Source organism: Nesoenas mayeri (assembly GCF_963082525.1).
Source record: "Nesoenas mayeri genome assembly, chromosome: Z".
Lineage (NCBI taxonomy): Eukaryota > Metazoa > Chordata > Aves > Columbiformes > Columbidae > Nesoenas > Nesoenas mayeri.
Genome location: NC_137542.1, coordinates 64,697,865 through 64,717,014, shown reverse-complemented (window position 1 = coordinate 64,717,014; position 19,150 = coordinate 64,697,865). Strand labels below are relative to the sequence as shown.

The 19,150-nt window shown below is 38.5% G+C and overlaps 1 protein-coding gene across 2 annotated transcripts in view; it reads left to right on the top strand.

The window, feature by feature from the left end:
• Positions 1 to 19,150, top strand: part of TNPO1 (transportin 1) — a 66,945-nt gene that overhangs the window by 17,069 nt on the left and 30,726 nt on the right. For both annotated transcript variants that reach the window (XM_080362228.1, XM_080362227.1), the window contains 5 exons: positions 1,591 to 1,740; positions 10,603 to 10,709; positions 13,410 to 13,543; positions 15,960 to 16,041; positions 16,767 to 16,889. In XM_080362228.1, the coding sequence (XP_080218354.1) occupies positions 1,591 to 1,740; positions 10,603 to 10,709; positions 13,410 to 13,543; positions 15,960 to 16,041; positions 16,767 to 16,889 (596 nt within the window). The remainder of the gene's footprint in view (positions 1 to 1,590; positions 1,741 to 10,602; positions 10,710 to 13,409; positions 13,544 to 15,959; positions 16,042 to 16,766; positions 16,890 to 19,150) is intronic.

Below are 19,150 nucleotides of genomic sequence, written 5' to 3'. Positions count from 1 at the left end.
ATTCTAAAGTATGGATATTTTTCCTTAATGCACTGTTCAATATTTTCATGCTGGTGTTTATTCTAATAGTGGCTAATGTACAGTACTCCAGTCAGGCTCTGGTTGGCACTCTGGCTTCCTTCACCCCAAGAAGATGCTGCTGGCTGATGCAGAATGAGTAACTATTGTATTCTGTGTCTAACTGTGACTGTGGCTGCTGCTGATGTGGCTTGCAAGGGCTCTGAATCACATGTAAATTAAAGGAAGACTCCTTTGGCTGCCTTCCTCACCGGGCACAACTTTAAATCTTGATTTATGGAGGACTGGATTTCTTGAAGGTGTACCCTATCAATGGATTACATATCTGGAAAGCAATCAGAGTTTGACCCCTTGTGAAAAGTGCTATTCCTGTCCTAACTAGCACAGGTCACAATACAAGGTGTCTTCAATGTCTGTCACTCAGCCATTGTGGCTGTAATGAGAGTCTTGGTGTTGTGGTGTAGCAGCTTTAGTTTGAAAATACTTCGTATTTGAAAGTTGTGCTTTATTTTGCGTGTCCTTGTCTCTGTTAGAATGTTAATAGTTTTGAAGGCCTGTAATGGATCCATGTGTAAACTAATTCTTGGCACAACGAAACATCCTTATTACTTGCCCAAATCAGGGCTTCATGCAAAAAGATTCAAACAAGTGGCTAAAGAGCTAGTTAAAATTAGCTTTCTGTGCTGATAAGGGTTGCTGTAAGCTGTAAATTTAAATTTTCTTATGCTGCAAACTAATCCTTTTTATGTAGAACATCCAGATCTCACTTTCAGCATGTTTCAGAAGTAATACCAAGTTAGTTATGCCCTCAGTTGAAGAACCAAATGAGAGTCTGCTCCAGTATAAAAGAAGAACCTAAGCTGTTCTTTTTCCATTCCTACTCTTGCCCCAGTAATTTAGAGAAATTTTATGGCAAAAAGATATCGATGAAGAGAACTCTGTTGCCCAAACTTAAATTCTTTCTCAGTTCAAGTTAATTCTGGTCACGTTTTTTCTTATGGTTCAAACTATATAACACCTGTTAACATCGTTTAAAGACTACTTTTGTTCTTCTCCCTGTAATTATTAATGTAATAGGTCAATTGAACAGCTGGTTGAATACTATATTTATGTGGGAATAGGGGGTGGAGAATTTACTTACATAGTCCCTACATCAGTTCTGTATCTTACTACGGTGAAAGCAGGTCTGTTATCAATTCCTTACAGTATCAGTGTTGCAGCAAGCCAGTCAGTATAATCAGAATATCTGAATGTCTTTGGATAATCAATTTCTTTCATGAGTCTCGTATATCCTGTCAATTCAGATCTATTCCTTGCCTATATCTCTGTAGAAAACTTTCTCTTAAAATGTAGAACTTGTATTACTGATATTCTAATTTTCAATAAATAGAAACAGTGAACTCTGTACCTTAAAAACTTTGCTACATGAATTGATGGGTGTAGTTGGAAGGAGAGATAAGGAAACAAAGACTAATATCTCTGTATAAGCTTTGCTCTTGTTGCATTGTTCTGGAAGTGTGCTTTATTCTTGTGAGCTGATTAAATGTTGACTCTGTTTATTTTCTGTTGCAGATGAACCAACACGTTCATTGAGTGGTCTGATCTTGAAGAATAATGTAAAAGCACATTTTCACAACTTTCCCAATGGGGTAACTGACTTCATTAAAAGTGAATGTCTGAACAACATTGGCGATTCCTCCCCCTTAATTAGAGCTACTGTAGGTAAGTTTGCTCTTATTACCGTCTTCTGCCTACTGAAAATGTTACTGACTTGAGTGAGAGGTGCACTGGTGATAGAAAGAGCTATTACACTCCTAAAACTGTTTGCGTCTGATAATTGCCATAGCTTCACCGTGATTCTACCTGGATCAATGAAAACACTACTATTAGCCTATTTTTTTTACACCACACCCCCTCCATATGCATACACATGCATATCCCTTCAGGGAATCGTCATACCGTGCGTAACGTATTCACATAATGAGTTTCTAGTTTTAATTACCTTCTGTCAGAAAACAGTAGATAAGTGTGGTGTACAGAACATTACAGAATTGTAGAATCATAGAGAGGTTTGGTTTGGAATGGACTTTAAATATCATCTAGTTCCAGTCAGAAGTTTTTTGTTACATGGATTTCTGGTTTTATAGGTATTTTGGTTTAGTACACCTCTTCCACAAAATATGCATATTTGCATTATTTTTACTTATTTCTAGGTAAAGTTGTTTTTCTGTTTGTTCTTTGAGAATATGATTTCCTCCAGTGACTACAACCATTGCAGTAATTTTCCTTGTCCACTCAGAAAACTAGAAAAAAAGTAAAATAAAAATATATTTGAGTACAGTAGATAAAATGAAGGTGCATGTCAGTTCAGAAAGAAACCCAGCTTGTATCAGCTGACTCTTCTTAAAATAATCTACCAGTTACTGCTCCTTTGGAATGCTTTGCTTTTTCTGTAGCTTTCTTCCTCCAGACATCTGGTTTAGAGACTATGGACTAGAGAAAAATGCTAATCTCATAGCTATTTCCTGCTGTCTTGTCACTTGTGAAACTGCTTTGCTGTGAATTTTAATAATGTCCCATTTTATTAATGGCAGTAGAAACAAATCTTTGAGTGGCAGGTACTTCTGTCCTTTCAGGTTGTAGAAGGGTCACGCTTGTTTGTTCCTAAGAGTTGTCAGTGCAGTGCAGTGTAGACGACCAAAAAATATTACAGCTCAATTTGGATTGCTGTCTAAGGGTTGTTGGGTAGTTTTGGTTTGTGGGATGGCAGAGTTGTGTGTTTTCAAGCAGTACAAAATGTTTGTGGATTAGTAGCTCAATTACTGCTCAGCTTTAAGTGATCCTTGCAAGGATTATTCAAGCATGTGTGAACTCTGAAGATGAGTAGCAACTGAACTGTATGCTTGTATAAGAGTTGCTATTTTACACATGCTTTGCACCCTGCTGTATAAAGTAACTGAATGTTGGAACCTTGTGACCTTCTGTTTTAATAGTGAGGTTGGTCCAGTACACACTGGTCTCTTGATACTAGTTAGGTGTATATATATATTACTACCTACTTAGGCCACCTTGTTAGCATTATGAGTCGGCACATGCTAGTTAAAGCTTCAGTTTGAGATGTATACGAGTTTTTGCAGTTCAAGTGCTATCAATTTAATCAGCCAGTAGCAAATAAGGTCTCTGGAATTCTGAGAGGAAGATGAGGAAGTGCATCAAAATAGCATCAGAGAAGATTTAATGCAGCATTCACTCTCCTTTGTGGTCTCTAGTATCCAGTGCTAACCAGACAAAAACTTCTACCCTTTGGCCAAGATGGGGGCAAACTGATTAATCCCATCCTCAGAAATTGCCTCACTGAAGGGAATGAGCATGACAATAGGGTCAATTTTAGAAGGTGACTTGAAACCGAATGGTAATTACACATTGTATCCTTACTTACCTTTTCCCTATTTTAGTCCCCAAATGAGTAACAATGTGGAACTTCTCTGTGCTGTGTGCTAAGGGTTTAAAAACCCCTGTATGCCAGTGTTGAAATATGGATCCAAGTTCAAAAAAGATGGCTGCATACGTTGAAGACCCACAAACTTACAAGGAAATAAACACATCTATTTAGGAAGTGTCTGTAACTGTTGTTAAAACTTTCTGAGGATTCTAGTCTGCGCAGGACCTTACAGAATCACAGAATGTCAGGGATTGGAAGGGACTTCGAATGCTCATCCAGTCCAATCCCCCTGCCGGAGCAGGAACACCCAGATGAGGTTACACAGTAAGGTGTCCAGGTGGGTTTGAATGTCTCCAGAGTAGGAGACTCCACAACCTCCCTTTTCCAGGGTTCTGTTACCCTTACTGAGAAGAAGTTTCTTCTTAAATTTATGTGGAACCTCTTGTGTTCCAAGTTTGAACCCATTACCCCTTGTCCTATCATTAGTTGTCACCAAGAAGAGCCTGGCTCCATCCTCGTGACACTCACCCTTTATGTATCTGTAAACATTAATGAGGTCAACCCTTAGTGTAGCTCCTGCTTAAAAGCAAGCTGTGGAAATAGTTTGAGTCTTTAACAAGATTGGCAGAACTGGAGAGCTTCACTGCAGAAGGAAAGTGAAAGCTAATGATTGTCCTGTGAGGGGGAATTTTGTTATTAAGTTCAACTTTTTAGAATTAAGGTGTTCAGAAATCAACTCTAGGAGCTACAGAGGCAAAACACCGCACCAAAACCTCAACCTTCCCCCTGACTTGTTATCAAAGTACTGAAGCATAGCTGCTTTTTCTTTATGTTCATTTATTTTTATTGTAGAATTAATGCTGTAAACTGGGGTTGCATGTAATTGAAACAGTGACATAAAAGATGCTGGCATTATGATTACCCTTTTGTGTTTAAAAATTTCTGACATCCCTCTGAACTATGTTCTCTCATAGCTTACTGCTCAATTAGCCCAGCTGCTATATTGGTTAGATTTCACATTTGTCAAGTGAAATGTCAGCCGATTCTGTAATATTGCTTTGAAGTTCATTACTAATTGAAGACGATCTTTATAAAGACTTTCAGATTTCTAACCTTTGAGCTTAGTATGTTGGTCAGAAGGAAGGACATGTTTTAACTGTCAGCTCTGACCCAAACCTTTCAAAAAGCTGCAAGCTAGTAAATTGATTATTTATTTAGTTTGATTATTGTTCTGATGTCCCCATTTCTGTGTCTGAAGTGTTGCAGAGACAGCCACAAAGGCTAATTTCTGGTGTCTTCTGTTTCTTGCTGGCCAAATAAAGCAGCACGTGGGTGGGGAAAAAATAATATTTGAAAGAATATGAAGTTCATTAGAAGCCCATGAAGATTGCTTTTAACGTGAACATAAATGCCTAAAACTTAATTTTATGTGGCTGTTTCCTTGTTGTTCTTAAAACCCTTTGTGTCGTGATTGAGATGGACAAACGACATAGACCAAGTTCTTCCAGGATGAAAGTAGTAGATGCCATTTATTGCCACAAGTGGATTTTTATACAGTTTTCCCAATTAATGCGTCTCTTCACTATCGGTTACAAGTTACAGCAGTAACATCTCATAATTTTGCTATCATCAGTGTTACTCTTCCACTCCCTTCTTTCTCGTGAGTACACCTTAATATCTCTGGATACTCTTTTACTCCCTTCTTTCTCACGGGTAGGTCTTAATATCTTCAAGGCTAATTTCTGTTCCCATGCCCTCCATCAGGGAATCTACAGACCCACCGTAGTCCCTCACAATTCCCTCTTTTTGTTTTTGTGTTAAAAAAATCGCCTTCATTGTCCTCTGCAGGGCCCTTTGCAGCAGAGAAATCATGCATGGCAATGTTAGTAACACAACCACAACAATCATCAAAACAAGCAGTCCCGTTTTCACTACTGATAACAACCATCCTAAAAGCACCCAACCACTAAGCAATTTATTTAACGAATCCCATCAAAATCTTCACATCTGTGTCCTTGAGCTAATAACAAAAAGTCTAATGCAGCTCTGTTCTACGGTGTAGCGTGTCTTACAGAATCTACATCTAACAAAAGCCCACTTCACACCTTAGAAGTTCTGTTAGTTTGCTTAGCTAACCAGCATCCTGATTTTTCTGAAGTATTTAAAGCTTTAGCTGTGCCAACATCAGGTACAAGAGATCCTAAAACCCTTAATCCCAATCCCCAAAGATGTACATTATCATCACGTTTTGACTTACATATATATGCAAAAAGCGTTTTTCTTGTGTTGCTTTTCTGGGATCTATTATCATGGATACATTGGGCATTAAGAGAGTTAATTCTTCCAAACTACATGGTCCTCCGACAGCATTAGAAGGAATTCCTGGCCAGGCTCTGTCTCCGCAGATCAAGAACACACCATACGGGAGTTTTCAGGGTCTCTGTCCCACATTATTAACGGCACCCCTTGGACTCTTCTGCGAGGCATTGCACCACCGAGTTTATTTTCTATAGTCACCAAGATTAGCATTAACATTTTGCAGTTTTATCCATTCATGCTTTAGCATATTGTCCTGACACTTTTCACAAACCAACTGTATACAAGCGTCCATAGGCACAGGTCGCGGTAATTCCAGTTCCTGTGGTTCAATATCTGCTTCTGGGAGGCAATTAATCCAGAGTGTTGTGTTGGTATTATTACGGTTTGTTGCAATGCCTCTGCACCAACCACTATTTTGAAACCGTTGTGTGATGCTGCTGCCTGTAGTTGTCAAGGGGGATGCCAACCAAGCATGTGTGGAATGGGTTTTCCAGAGACACCATAGCTAGGCATATGGAGTCCTGGTCAGTCACGTTGGCTAAAGTAATCTACATGTTAGTCTTTGTCTGTGCAGGCATCCAAAATGCAGCAGCTGCAGCAGTCATTGTCAGGAAGACAGCACAGGTTTCATGTTTCGTGCCGGCAACCATTGCAGCCCTTGATCTGTAAAGACACAAGCGTAGCCTGTCCCTCACGTTATCAATTGATGTAACCTTTTCCATTGACCATTAACTAGTGATTTGACCGTAACTAATATAGGTTCTTTCTGATTTAGCATGTTTTTGTGTCAAATTTGCAAAGTGTTTAATCACAGGTCTAATTGGGGCTGCATCACTTAGATATAAGTGATTCATCACATACAGTGCTTTTCATAATGAGTTTTGTGGTGTTTCCCCTACTTCTCCCCCTTTTTGTTTTTAAAACAAAACCAGTTCAGAATCAGATGCATGCATTGGACCTTGACTACATACTCAGAATCACAAATCAAATTTAGAGGATCCTCCTTAAAAAGCTCTAAGTAAAGCTGCACCAAGTTTTACTAATTGGGTTGAACCTTCAATAATTTTTACAGAATGATGCCAATTTTTATCTTCAGGCCAAACCACTACAGCTTTATGAGACTTCCCTGAACCATCAACAAAAACTGCAAACATATGGGATTAGACCAAATACAAGTATGGTCAGTGACCTGATGTGAAAGCTATGCAGGTTCTGCAGCAATGTACACTTAGGCATCCCAAAAGCTGTGCTGTTAAGAAAATCAGCTAGTGCAATTTATGAGGACATAGATTACAAATTAATCAAAATTAGATTTCACAAATGGTACATACATGACAAAAGGATCATGGCCTATTAAGACTTAAATTCATTCCCAGCATTTCTTGATCAGAGTAACCATCGGTATATCAGTCTTTTAGCAATCTTATCATACTGTCCCACAATAGCCACAGGTTGTTTCTGTGTTGTAGCTATAAATAGACAAATCTGCAAGTCAAATCAAATGCAGTCAGCTTGTAAGGTTGTCATAAATTTATTCATCAAAGTCTCTTAAGTCCATTTTGGTTGTCATATTTATGGGACATTGTTTTCCCTTACTGGATCGAAGTCGTGTTTCAGTTCTATCGATGTAGTGTTGACTTTACCAAAAGATTGTCTGCCAATACTAATGGAAATACAGCATTTGAAATTTCCTTGGAGATTTCTCACTTGCAGCAAGCAGATCTGCACCATCCAAGCAGCCTCTTCTAGGACATGCAACTAAACAGAATTTTCAGAAAACGTTATTCGAGCTTACAATTTACTTAACAAATCTTGACCCAAGAGAGGTATAGGACTTTCTGGCAAATATAAGAATTCATATTGTAAAACTTTATTCCAAATTTGGCATTCCATTGGTCTCTGAAAAATGGCCTCTTAAAAAATGACTGCAAAAACTAGCATGGTGAATTTATAAAGAAGTTTCTTATAACTAGTTACCACAAAGTAAGTTTATTAAAGAAAAAATAAAATTGGTTTAATTTCCTAGCTTCATTAGAACTATGGATCCACTGGCAATGCCTTTAAATTTCACCCTCAGACTCCTTCATGCAGTATTACAGTTCTCTAGTAGTAACATTTGGCAGGGGGAGGCGGGATGTGGGGGGAATAAAACCTCCCTCTCGCCCTTGTCTGAGATGGCAGGATCTTCTGCCCAGCATGAAAACAAATCAGTTCAAACTCCACATCAAACCAGCCTGGCTCCACTCCACACCCAAATTAGTACCATTCTGACCCAGAGAAGCACTGAGCACTCTGACCTCCTCCCCAAAGCTGTCCAGTGTGAAAAGACCAACTTCAGCAAGGAGGTAAAATGATGAGCTCTGTCCCCAGACTTGCTGAAACCTAAGAAACAAGACTGAAGCAAAAAGAAACAGCACCAACAACCCCTGATTCAAAGCTGAGAAGCAATGCAGCGCCACAACAAGGATGAATGACACCACCCCAGGAAAAAAAAAGAGAGAGCGGGTGGAATAAAGCCCCCCTTTCTCCACTTAGCAGTGGGTAACCACGTTTTTCCATTTTATTTTTTTTTTCTTCTTGCTGCAGTTTAGATACAACCAAATTACGCAGGTGGCATAATTGCTGGTATGAAGTGGGAGGCTCTGGCGAACTCCTCACTTACAGCGAGCTGAGTTTATCTTGCAGCTTGACAGAGGCCTGGGATATTTTGCTTTTTCGTTTTCCTATTTCATTCCGACCATAATACACTTTATACACAATTCCGATTAGCTCAACAATAGCTACATTCCTTAGTTCCATTTACCTTTTACAATTTACAGATGTCAGAAAACAACATATTAAACATCAATCCATTACTCCATTTTCCTAGACCCAAATCACTTCATATTCTAGCAACTTTGAAATACAGCTTCATACAACGCCAAGTTCACATCCATCATAGCATTTAGGGTGGGGTGTTTTTGGTTTTTTTTGGTCAATGCAAATCAGAGTTGAACAATTTAAATTCTTTTCTGGTCTCAAAATTATCAGCTAACAATAAGAGCAAATTAACTTACAGTACCGTACTTCATTGCTTTTTTTCCAAAGTCCTGCAAAACAACATTAATTGTAATACGGCAGTGGCCTCAGTTCACTCCTTGCCTATGCATCTGGAAGTGTTTCCACCTAGGTTATCCTGTTGCTGTCTGGGATAAGCCTTTTTGAAGAACGCTTTAAGTAGTTTTCAAATAGTCCTTCTTTCACCTGTGAAAGCTTGCATATACTACAAGTATAGCCAGACCACTTGTTATCCTCTGAAACCACTTCTACAACCTTGAAAGGGTCTTGTGCCAACTCTTTTTCTGAATCTACCGACTTACTTTAGACTTATAACTTCTGCCACATGTTATTCCAGAGGAGTTCAAGGCATTTCATTCTTATGTTTGTTTCTAAACCCATATTAAGTCTACAAATAAACCAGATCTAAGCAAGGGAGACAATTTATTTTGTCTAGGAGGCAAGGAAATTTGTTTATTTTGTTCTTTTTGTGAAGTTCAGTTTAATTTAAAAGAAAAAAAAAAAAAATCATTAAGATCCAGCAACTGTAAAATAAGTATTTTCTGTTAATGCATCTGATATTCTTTGCAGGACCATAATATTCAGGAGAAATGCAGTCTTTAAGACTCTATAGATCTCCATAGGCATTTGGGAATCTTTTCTGTTGCAGTTGTGAAGAGAACTGGATACAAACTAATGGAGCTGTAAAATTGTGGTTTACCTCTTGTCTTCATTTTTGCCCTTAGTCTTTGTGGGTTCTACAGCATATTGCATCAAAGGAAACATGATGCAAAACAACTTTTAATTACTGTATTACTGTCCAGCATGTTCTTTGCTCTGTAATGTTGTCCTGTGTTTTTGTGTATTTAACAGGAATTTTAATATTTTATTCTAAATTAAAATTATTTATTGTGATTGCCACAATGAGAAAGCTTATGAAAGCTTTTTTCATTACTTGTCGCTTGGGAGATTAGTAGTATCAAGTTTTTCCGTGTTCATACTTATTAAAAGTAACTGTCAATAGAATGACCGACTATGCTAGCAGCTTCATTTTGTCTTGAGACAAAATGGACTCATGCAAAGCCAGTCCCAGTTGACAAGCAGCCTTCCCTGTCTTGTCACCTAATTAGTTTTTTTCTGGTATTTCTGTATGAGCTGGAAACAGAATTAGTGGCTCTTTGGTCTGACCTATCTATTTACTGGGTCTCAATCAGCCAACTATTACAGCTGATCACTGAATGACCTGCCATAGTGTGTAAGCTCTTAGGAGGTATCTCAGTGTTAGAATGTTTCCTTAATGTTTTGTCTAAAGACAGTGAAGTTGTGAACATATAATGTAGCACTGAGTTGTTAATTTATTCAATGATAGACTTCCACATTCTTGCTTTTGTATCATGATGAAGAAGAGGTGACTTGAGGGAAGTACTCTATAATTACTGGAGGTCAATATTTGTAGAGTGTTTATTAAATTTATATCCAAGGCTGCCCTTCAGTGTTTTGACGTGATTATTTCCTTAACAGGAATTACTTTGTGTTTCATTTCTCATGCCTGAGATCTTCATGATTGCAAGAAGGAACACCTTTGCATTTAAAAGCCCTTCAAATACCATTTATAATTAAATGTGCTTCCTCTTTTTATGCTTGCCAGTTCTTAAAAAACCCAAGAAATTTCTTAACTCCTTATACTTTCGAGAGAAGAAAAATGAGAAAAATTGATATGAAACGTGAAAGTATGTGAGATCACAGTATCACAGATCTCATTTAATTCATCCCTTTGATTCCTTTAGGCATTCTGATAACAACCATTGCCTCAAAAGGGGAATTACAGAATTGGCCTGAACTCTTACCAAAGCTTTGCAGCCTGTTGGATTCTGAGGATTACAATACCTGTGAGGTAAGGATACTTACAGAAAAAAGATTATAATCTGAATTTGATTGTTTTTGTCTCTGTGCATAGTCACTAGGTATTTGTATTGTATTGAGTGTGTATACATGTACATATATTATCCTCAGAACAGGGCTCAAATTTCTTCCGCCTGCATTCCATGTTCTTACTGTTCATTCAAACAAATTTGTTTTCTTTACATAAAAGCAGAATAGGACTGCAGATGGCTAGTCATAGCATCTCATCTGAGAACTGTCCTGAAGTTACCACTCTGTGATGCCTAATCTCTCATGCATCATCAGCATCCCATGGCTAGGAGAACAATAAACTCCCCATCAGTCCGGAACTTGTATGGGATTTGCTTCTTCAGCTAGATCCCTACAAGTCAATGAGGCCTGATGGGATTCATCCAAGCGTGCTTAAAGAGCTGGCTGATGTCATATTGAGACCTCTCTCCATGATTTTTTCAATGCTCTTGGGAATCTGGAGAGGTCCTGGAAGATTGGAAGCTGGAAAACATCCCAATCTACACGAAGGGCAACAGGGATGATCCTGAAAACTACAGACCTGCCAGCCTCACTTCTGTTCCTAGCAGAATCATGGAGAAAATTGTTCTGGGAGTTACTGAAAAACATCCGAATGACAATGCAGTCATTGGTCCCAGCCAGCATGGGTTCATGAGGGGAAAGTCTTGCCTGACCAACTTAATTTCGTTCTACAACAAGGTTACCCAACTGGTTGACCAAGGGAAGCCTGTTGACATGATCTTTTTGGATTTCAGTAAAGCCTTTGATACTGTCTCTCGCAGTATCCTCCTGAACAATGTGTCAGTCACACAGCTGGATAAACACACAGTGCAGTGGGTGAGCAATCGGCTGACAGGCCGGGCTCAAAGAGTTCTAGTAAATGGAGTTATGTTGGGCTGGCCACCAGTCACTAGTGGGGTTCTGCAGGATCCATCTTAGGGCCAGTGCTCTTAAATGTGGTTATAAATTACTTGGACACAACACTTGAGGGATTGCTTGTAAGTTTGTTGATGACGCAGAATTGAGGGGAGCTGTCAACACTCTCGAGAGCTGAGAGGCCTAGCAGAGCGATCTGGACAAATTGGAGAACTGGGCAGTCACCAACCACATGAAGTTCAACAAAGGCGAGCGCTGGTTTTGACACCTGGGGCACAGCAACCCTGGCTGTCCATACAGACTGGGGGATGAGATGCTGGAAGGCAGCTCTGTGGAGAGGAATCTGAGGGTTCTGGTTGATGGTGAGCTGAACATGAGCCAACAGTGTGTCCTGGCAGCCAAGAGGGCAACCGTGTCCTTGCTGCATCCAGCACAGCATCGCCAGCTGGGCAGGGAGGGAATTGTCCTGCTCTGCTCTGCATTGGTGCAGCCTCATCTGGAGCACTGTGTACAGGTCTGGGCGCCACAGCATAAAAAAGATATAAAGCTACTGGAGAGTGTCCAGAAGAGGGCTATGAAGCTGGTGAATGGTTTGGAGAGGAAGCCCTATGATGAGCATCTGAAGTCCCTTGTTTTGTTCAGCCAGGAGAAGAGGAGACCAAGGGGACACCTCATCATGGCTGCAGCTTCCTCACAAGGGGAGGAGGAGGGACAGGTGCCGATCTTTTTTCTGAGGCAACCAACAACAGAACCCAAGGGAATGGCAGGAAGATGTGCCAGGGGAGGTTTAGGTTGGACATTAGGAAAAGGTTCTTCCCCCAGAGGGTGCTGGAGCACTGGAACAGGCTCCCCAGGGAGGTGTCACAGCCCCAAGCCTGACAGTGTTCAAGAAGAGACTGGACAACACCTTCAGACACACGCTGTGAACTGTGGGGTTGTCATACATAGGGACAGGAGTTGGGACTCCATGATCCTTGTGGATCCCTTCCAACTCAGGACATGCTATGATTCTATTAATTTTCTCTTAATTAAAATAAGTGTTCATTCTTCTTGTAACTTAATCTGGAAAAGGAATCTGTCATTGCTATGTCATGGTTAAATGAACTGGTTTTTTGAGGGTGTATGGAGGAACATAAATAAATACCGACTTAGCACTGGTATTTATTAACTTAGTTTTAAACTATGAGGAGAAAAAATAAGCATAGTCTGATTTTTAAAAAATAGAAATGTGTTGACACAACTTTAATTACTTGATATTGTCTACATGAAAGTGTGTGAAGCATTTTATAGAAAATAATCCTCAGAGAGGGGATAATAGTCTGAGATGCCATGCTGTTATGTAGTGGTCTAGTGCTGCTTTCTCAAGATAAAAGAAAAAAAATATTTGAAACTCAGATTGACCATTATATCCAGAGTTCTGTTTTGCCCCATGACAAATTAACAAAATACAATCATATGTGTAATTGAATTGGATACTTCTGGACTTGGACATTTATTTTGCAAACAAGAATTACATTTTAAGCATTTTTTAAAATATTATTGAATAGATGATTGTTGAATGCTAAAATTAAAATTACCACTTATCCATTACTGACTTGCCAAGCTTGAGACCTTAGAGATGCCAGTATAAAGTGCTAAAAGAAAAAGTCTTTAAGGATGTTTCAATTTAACTCCGTATTTAGATGGCTGCATTTACTGTGTTAACTACTTTTACTGTGCTCTGCTGAAATTACTTGTTCTGTACAAAACCTGAAATTTTGTTGTCTTCAGAATGTGAAAGAAGGTGGTTTTTGTTTTTTCTAACCAGGGTGCTTTTGGTGCTCTTCAGAAGATATGTGAAGATTCTGCTGAAATTTTAGATAGTGATGTATTGGACCGACCACTCAATATCATGATACCTAAGTTCTTACAGTTCTTCAAGCACAGCAGTCCAAAAATTAGGTAGGTTTAGGTATTGTACTACAGTTAACTGTTAAAATATGATTTAAAAATATTTATGTGAACAGCAAATTTGCTATTTCATAGATCTGTTTGAAGCATGCTTTGTTTTTTTAAATGATCCTGCAGAGATCCACAGAGATTCCATGCATCAGTAATTTCCATGTTCAGCTGCTTAGTTAATACAACAGCCTTACTTCTTTATACATCTTCCAAATGTACAGTCAGCCTGTGATATTGAAAACCAAACTGTTTACATTTCATGTATTATGAGAAATTTAATGCTGTGGTTAGAACTTAATATTTTGATTAGAATGAACAATTTTGCATTCATTTTGTAATCACTTCAGTAGTGGGAGAGTCAAAATGCTTTAGCTGATAATAGTTTCTCAGTTCTTGCAGCAAAAAAATTCTGCTTTAACTGCACCGAAATTTAGCTCCGTATCTTTCAGTTGAATCAAATTTAAAGGTTTCATCATTTCACTGTCAAACTGTATTGATGTCTTGAAAGTAACGGAAGTATAGGATAGAAGAAAAATTCCAGAATTAAATTGCTATTGCTAATATTAATTAAAAAGAACAGTAGCTTTTAGCCCAGAATGAGCCCACAGAGTGCCCCTGCCACAAGGAATGCTAGTGGTATCCTGAGGTGGAGTGTTGCCAGCTGGTTGTGGGAGGTGATCCTTCCCTTCATCTTTGAGGTGAGGCCACACCTAGAGTGCTGTGTCCAGTTCTGGGCTGCCCAGACCAAAAGAGACATCGTCATACTGGAGAGAGTCCAGGGCTGTGAAGACAATGAAGGGACCAGAGCATCTCTCTTATGGGGAAAGTCTGAGAGAGCTGGGACTGGGGGAGCTCATCATCCTGTGTAAATACCTGAAGGGAGGGAGCAAAGAAGGTATGGTCAGGCTCTTTCCAGTGATAGAACCAGAGGCAACAGTCACAAACTGAAACACAAAAGGTTCCTTGAGAACTTCAGGAAACACTGTTTTACTGTGGGAAGAGTGACCAAGCCCTGGCACAGGTTGCCCACAAAGGTGGTAGACTCCCCATCCTTGGAGTTGTTCAAAAGCCATTTGGTCTGGTCCTGGGCCACTGGTGCTGAGTCACCCTGCTTGAGGAGAGGAATTAGACCAGATAACCTCCAGAAGTGTCCTTGAACCTCAGCCCTTCTGTGATTCTGTGAAATGTGGTTTTTTTAACTCCCATTTGAAAATAACGTTGAAAGATTCTTCAACTTGGCAGTGTGGCAATTCTTCATTGCCAACAGTAGTAGATGAATATTAGTAGGTGAATATTAACAGGAAGAGTATAATTTGGAATACATCATGGTAGGATTCAAGTAAGATTTAGAAACTGACCTAAAGTAGATCCACACTAAGAAAAATATGTAACAAAGCATTAACTTGCTCTTGTGGAAAGATAAACTTAATACTTTTCTGGAGCTGAGAGAGGTGGAAAAAAATATGCTTTTTTTTTTCCTTACCACATTATATAGTCATTCACTTTTTTTCCTGTGCTGTGATGTTTGTGGCTTTGAGACTGTTAAACCAGTTCCAAGTTTAAGGCAGGCCACCTGCTGACCTGCAGTTTGGTTTCACTTGATAGTGCGAAAGTATGAAAGCTATTAGTAGTGTCAGTAAAATACTTTATATTTAAATCCATCAAGAGAAAACTTGTGAACAATGTTTTATGAGGCAATCTTCCAAGAAATGCCAGAACAGAATAGAAGTTCGGATTTAGATTAGTGAAAATATTTAATGGATCTTCAAAGGCCTTTACAGGTAGTTTTGCCTTGTGTGTTTACTTAGGGAGTTTGACTTTTGTATCTCAGAATGAAAAAGACTGCTAAGTAATGGCTTTGTGTGAAATGGAATAGAGGAACCAATGCTTCATTTTTTAGTGTTCCTACCACTAGTGTTTTAGTATGTATCCTGCTACAAGTGTATGTTTGTTTGAAGCTCCGGCTGTATTCTTGACATACATTGATCTCATGAAGTGCTAAAAATACTGCAAAGGCAGTTGGGTACTTAACAACAAAGAAGGGAATACTAGAATTTCACCATGTTGACTTGTATGGAATTGTTAATATCTGAGACGATCAATAATCATATTCAAAAAGAACATCCTTACTTTTTGGAGCAAATATAACAGGTGTAGTTATCCTTCTCTGGTTTTGTTTATTGAATACTTTATTTTAAAATATTTATTAGATTGTATCAGAGTATATATTGGTACTTAAAATATGATTTTATAATTTTGCTTGCTAGTAGTGTGGGTGTGCAGATTTGTTCCCTCTTTCCTCTAGAAAATGTTTGAACAATGTAGTTTGCTTCTTAATGTTTTTTTATGCCTCTGTACAGTTTAGAAAGTGTTTTTTAACTAATGAAAAAAATATTTTTAACTGTTCCATTTGTAGGTCTCATGCTGTTGCGTGTGTCAATCAATTTATCATCAGCAGAACTCAAGCTCTTATGTTGCACATAGATTCTTTTATTGAGGTGGGTGTGCATTCTTGGTTGTGGGGTTAAGTCAAATTACATATCCGATGTATCAAGAGTTCTGAATTACACTTTACAGCTATCTCTGCCCCCAGACTCCTCATTTTTGGTTGTCCATTCTTAGCCTCAGTCCACATGGATTCAAGTTTATTCTGTATGCTTGTACTGAGATTTGATTATTCTGAGCACTCTTGAAGCCCAAAAAATAGTATTTTGAAAGATGTTTTCTCTTCATAAGTAGAGGAAATTGCTGCATAAAGATGTAAAAGTAATGGTGGCGGTCTGTCACCTGTGATGGAAAGTGCACTACAAGGATCATCATGTTGCTGAGTCCATCTGGATCTCTGAATACTGCTATTGAACATGGATTAGAAGAGTAGGATTTTGGGTTATCTAGAGTATTTTATTTGCTGCTGTTAGTGGACGGAGAGAGTTTTCTGGCTTCAGAACTTCATTTATGTGTAGGAGAAAAAAAACATCCAGGAAATGCTGTTCTTGTGCCAGTGGTAGCATTACCCAGTGTTTTGATTTATGTGGACAATGTACAGTGAGAGTCTGAAGAGTTCATTTGCTAAGTCTTTAAGAAATAAAACGGTACTCTCAGGTGCAGGGTGGGAGCATAGAGAACTACATATTTGCATACTTTCATTTGCTAGTAATGTCCGTTTAAATGCAAGTTGAACTAGATGAACTGAGAATTTTCAACTGGTACTTCTTTCCAACAGAATCTGTTTGCTCTGGCTGGTGATGAGGAGCCTGAGGTACGCAAAAATGTTTGCCGTGCTCTGGTAATGTTGCTGGAAGTTCGAATGGATCGCCTGCTTCCTCATATGATTAGTATAGTTGAGGTGAGTCTCATTTCTCAGATTGTATGCTGAAAAACCTGTTTGGGATTGCAGAAGTAATAACAAATAAAAAGTGTTAATCAAAACAGGTGTGTTACTCTTGCACTTGCCTACTATTCATTTTCCTTCAAGACTGAGATTGCAAAACTAATTGCCAACTTGACATTGTTTTAAACAGGCAATGCATGTGCCATTTATTGGTTCTTCATTAATTGATCCTGAAATGGGTGGAATCAGCTATGCTGTGTAGCAGGCGGACATTGGTTGAACCCAAATGACAAGATCATGTTAAGAATCTAGTGCTGATACTGCTACAGTTTACACATTAAAACTGTCACTTCTTTTGGATGTGTTGACCATAACAAGGATAAGGCATATTATTTTATATAGCTGAGGTATACTCTTTGAGCTACTGTAGACATTGCCTCCCATTGCATTCACTCGTAGAAGTTAATGTCATTTGATATTTCCTTTACCATTCTAGATTATTGCAGACTTGTTTATCAGAGGAACATTCATCTTGTTTTTTGTCTGCTCAATTGATCTGTAATTTCCACGTTTCTGGGAAATAGTGGTAGTTTCTCAGTAGAATTTACGTATGCTACTTGTCATACTGGAAGTATAGATAAGATCATAACATTTCTCATGCAGATTTCATGTGGACAAGTGGGTCACAACCCAGTGTTAGATTCTATAAGACTATGTCCAGACAACACAATGAAGGTGATTTTTTTGCTCATTTACACAGGCATTACAGATGCATAATACTGAGGTGACCCTTGACAGACTTGTCCTGCTGACTAGTCTTCCCGTGTATTGTCTGGAATTCTGTGATATCAGTCTTTGCAGACGTAATCTCATATAACATGGGACAAGCAAGGACTGTTGATACTTGGTGATAGGCTTGGTTTGGTTTTGGTGGTTTTTTTTTGGAGTGTTTTTGTGTCTGTGTATGTTGAGGTTTTTTGGTTTTTGGTTTTGTTGTTGGTTGAGGATTTTTTAATTTTTTTTTTTAAACAGAATAATTTTGGAGATGGTGTTGTTAAGAAATGATAACTTATCTGTCTCTTCACCCTTCTAAGATCAGTAGGGAACTTCTGAACTTTGTAGGTAGAAATGATGTCACCAAACAGTAAAAGATCCAAGATTGTATTCTCATTGTATCTGGAATTTTGCTGTTGAGAAAACTATTACTAGGCTTCCTCTCTACTAAAGACAATAGTAGTGATCTTTCTGTTCTGTTACAAAGTCTAAACTTTTTTGTTAGTTTGGACACTGTGTAGTGTTACTGATTTCCCCAGTTCTGTATACATCCTGGTATATGCAAATATTGTATCCCAGAACTGACTGTTCAGCTTTCAAATGAGTCAGGTCTTGCACCTTTGAGGCTTTAATGCCTCCAAGCTGAATGATGCTGCTGATTGCCGCTCAAAGTTAAGATGGTCTTAAAAGAGAGAAATTTCTATCTACATAATGTTCTTTATGCTTATGGAGAATCACCTTTAAAGTAGTTAAGAATATTCATGATCTAGTAGTGGTTCTAAGAAGGCCTTGGCACACATCATGCTTTTAAAGCAGACAAGTTTAAACTTCATTGCCAAGTCCCTGGAGCACACAGGAATGGTTGAGTTTGGATTTCATTGTTTTATTGAGCATGCATTTCCAGATTTTTTTCTTTTCTCTTTTGTCTGAGAACTTGGCAACAGCACATGTCAAGAGTAAACCAACCTAACATGTAAATTATTAGATTGCACTTGTATGCTCACAGAGCATATTTATCCAAACACATGGCTTCTGAGATCTTTCTCAGTAGAAATCCTGATTTCTGCATCCTGTTGCTTTCTTCAGATAAAGATATGTCTGTTACTGCTCAAAGGGTATGTTCTTCTTTATACTTTGTGTATCCCACTATTCTTTTCTTGAGTTAACAAGACTAACACAATATTGTTTGTTATAGAGTACAGAAAACTGTACTGAATAATTTTCCTATGCTATTTTGTAATTTATTGTGACAAAGCAACTATTTGCATTGCCTAAAGTCAGTAGAACTTCATAGCTTATCATTAAAAGCACTTATCAAAATTTGGTATGACATTAAAAAAATCAAGCCTTCCGATACCCTTCCCACATTTTGCTTTATTACTAGGCTCACTGTTCTTGCTAGGATTTCCAAGCTGTGTATATGACTATCTTACACCACTGAGTGTAAGTAGCGTTTTCAATCTGCTGTCTTACTTCCCGGAGCGTATAGCATGATACTTACA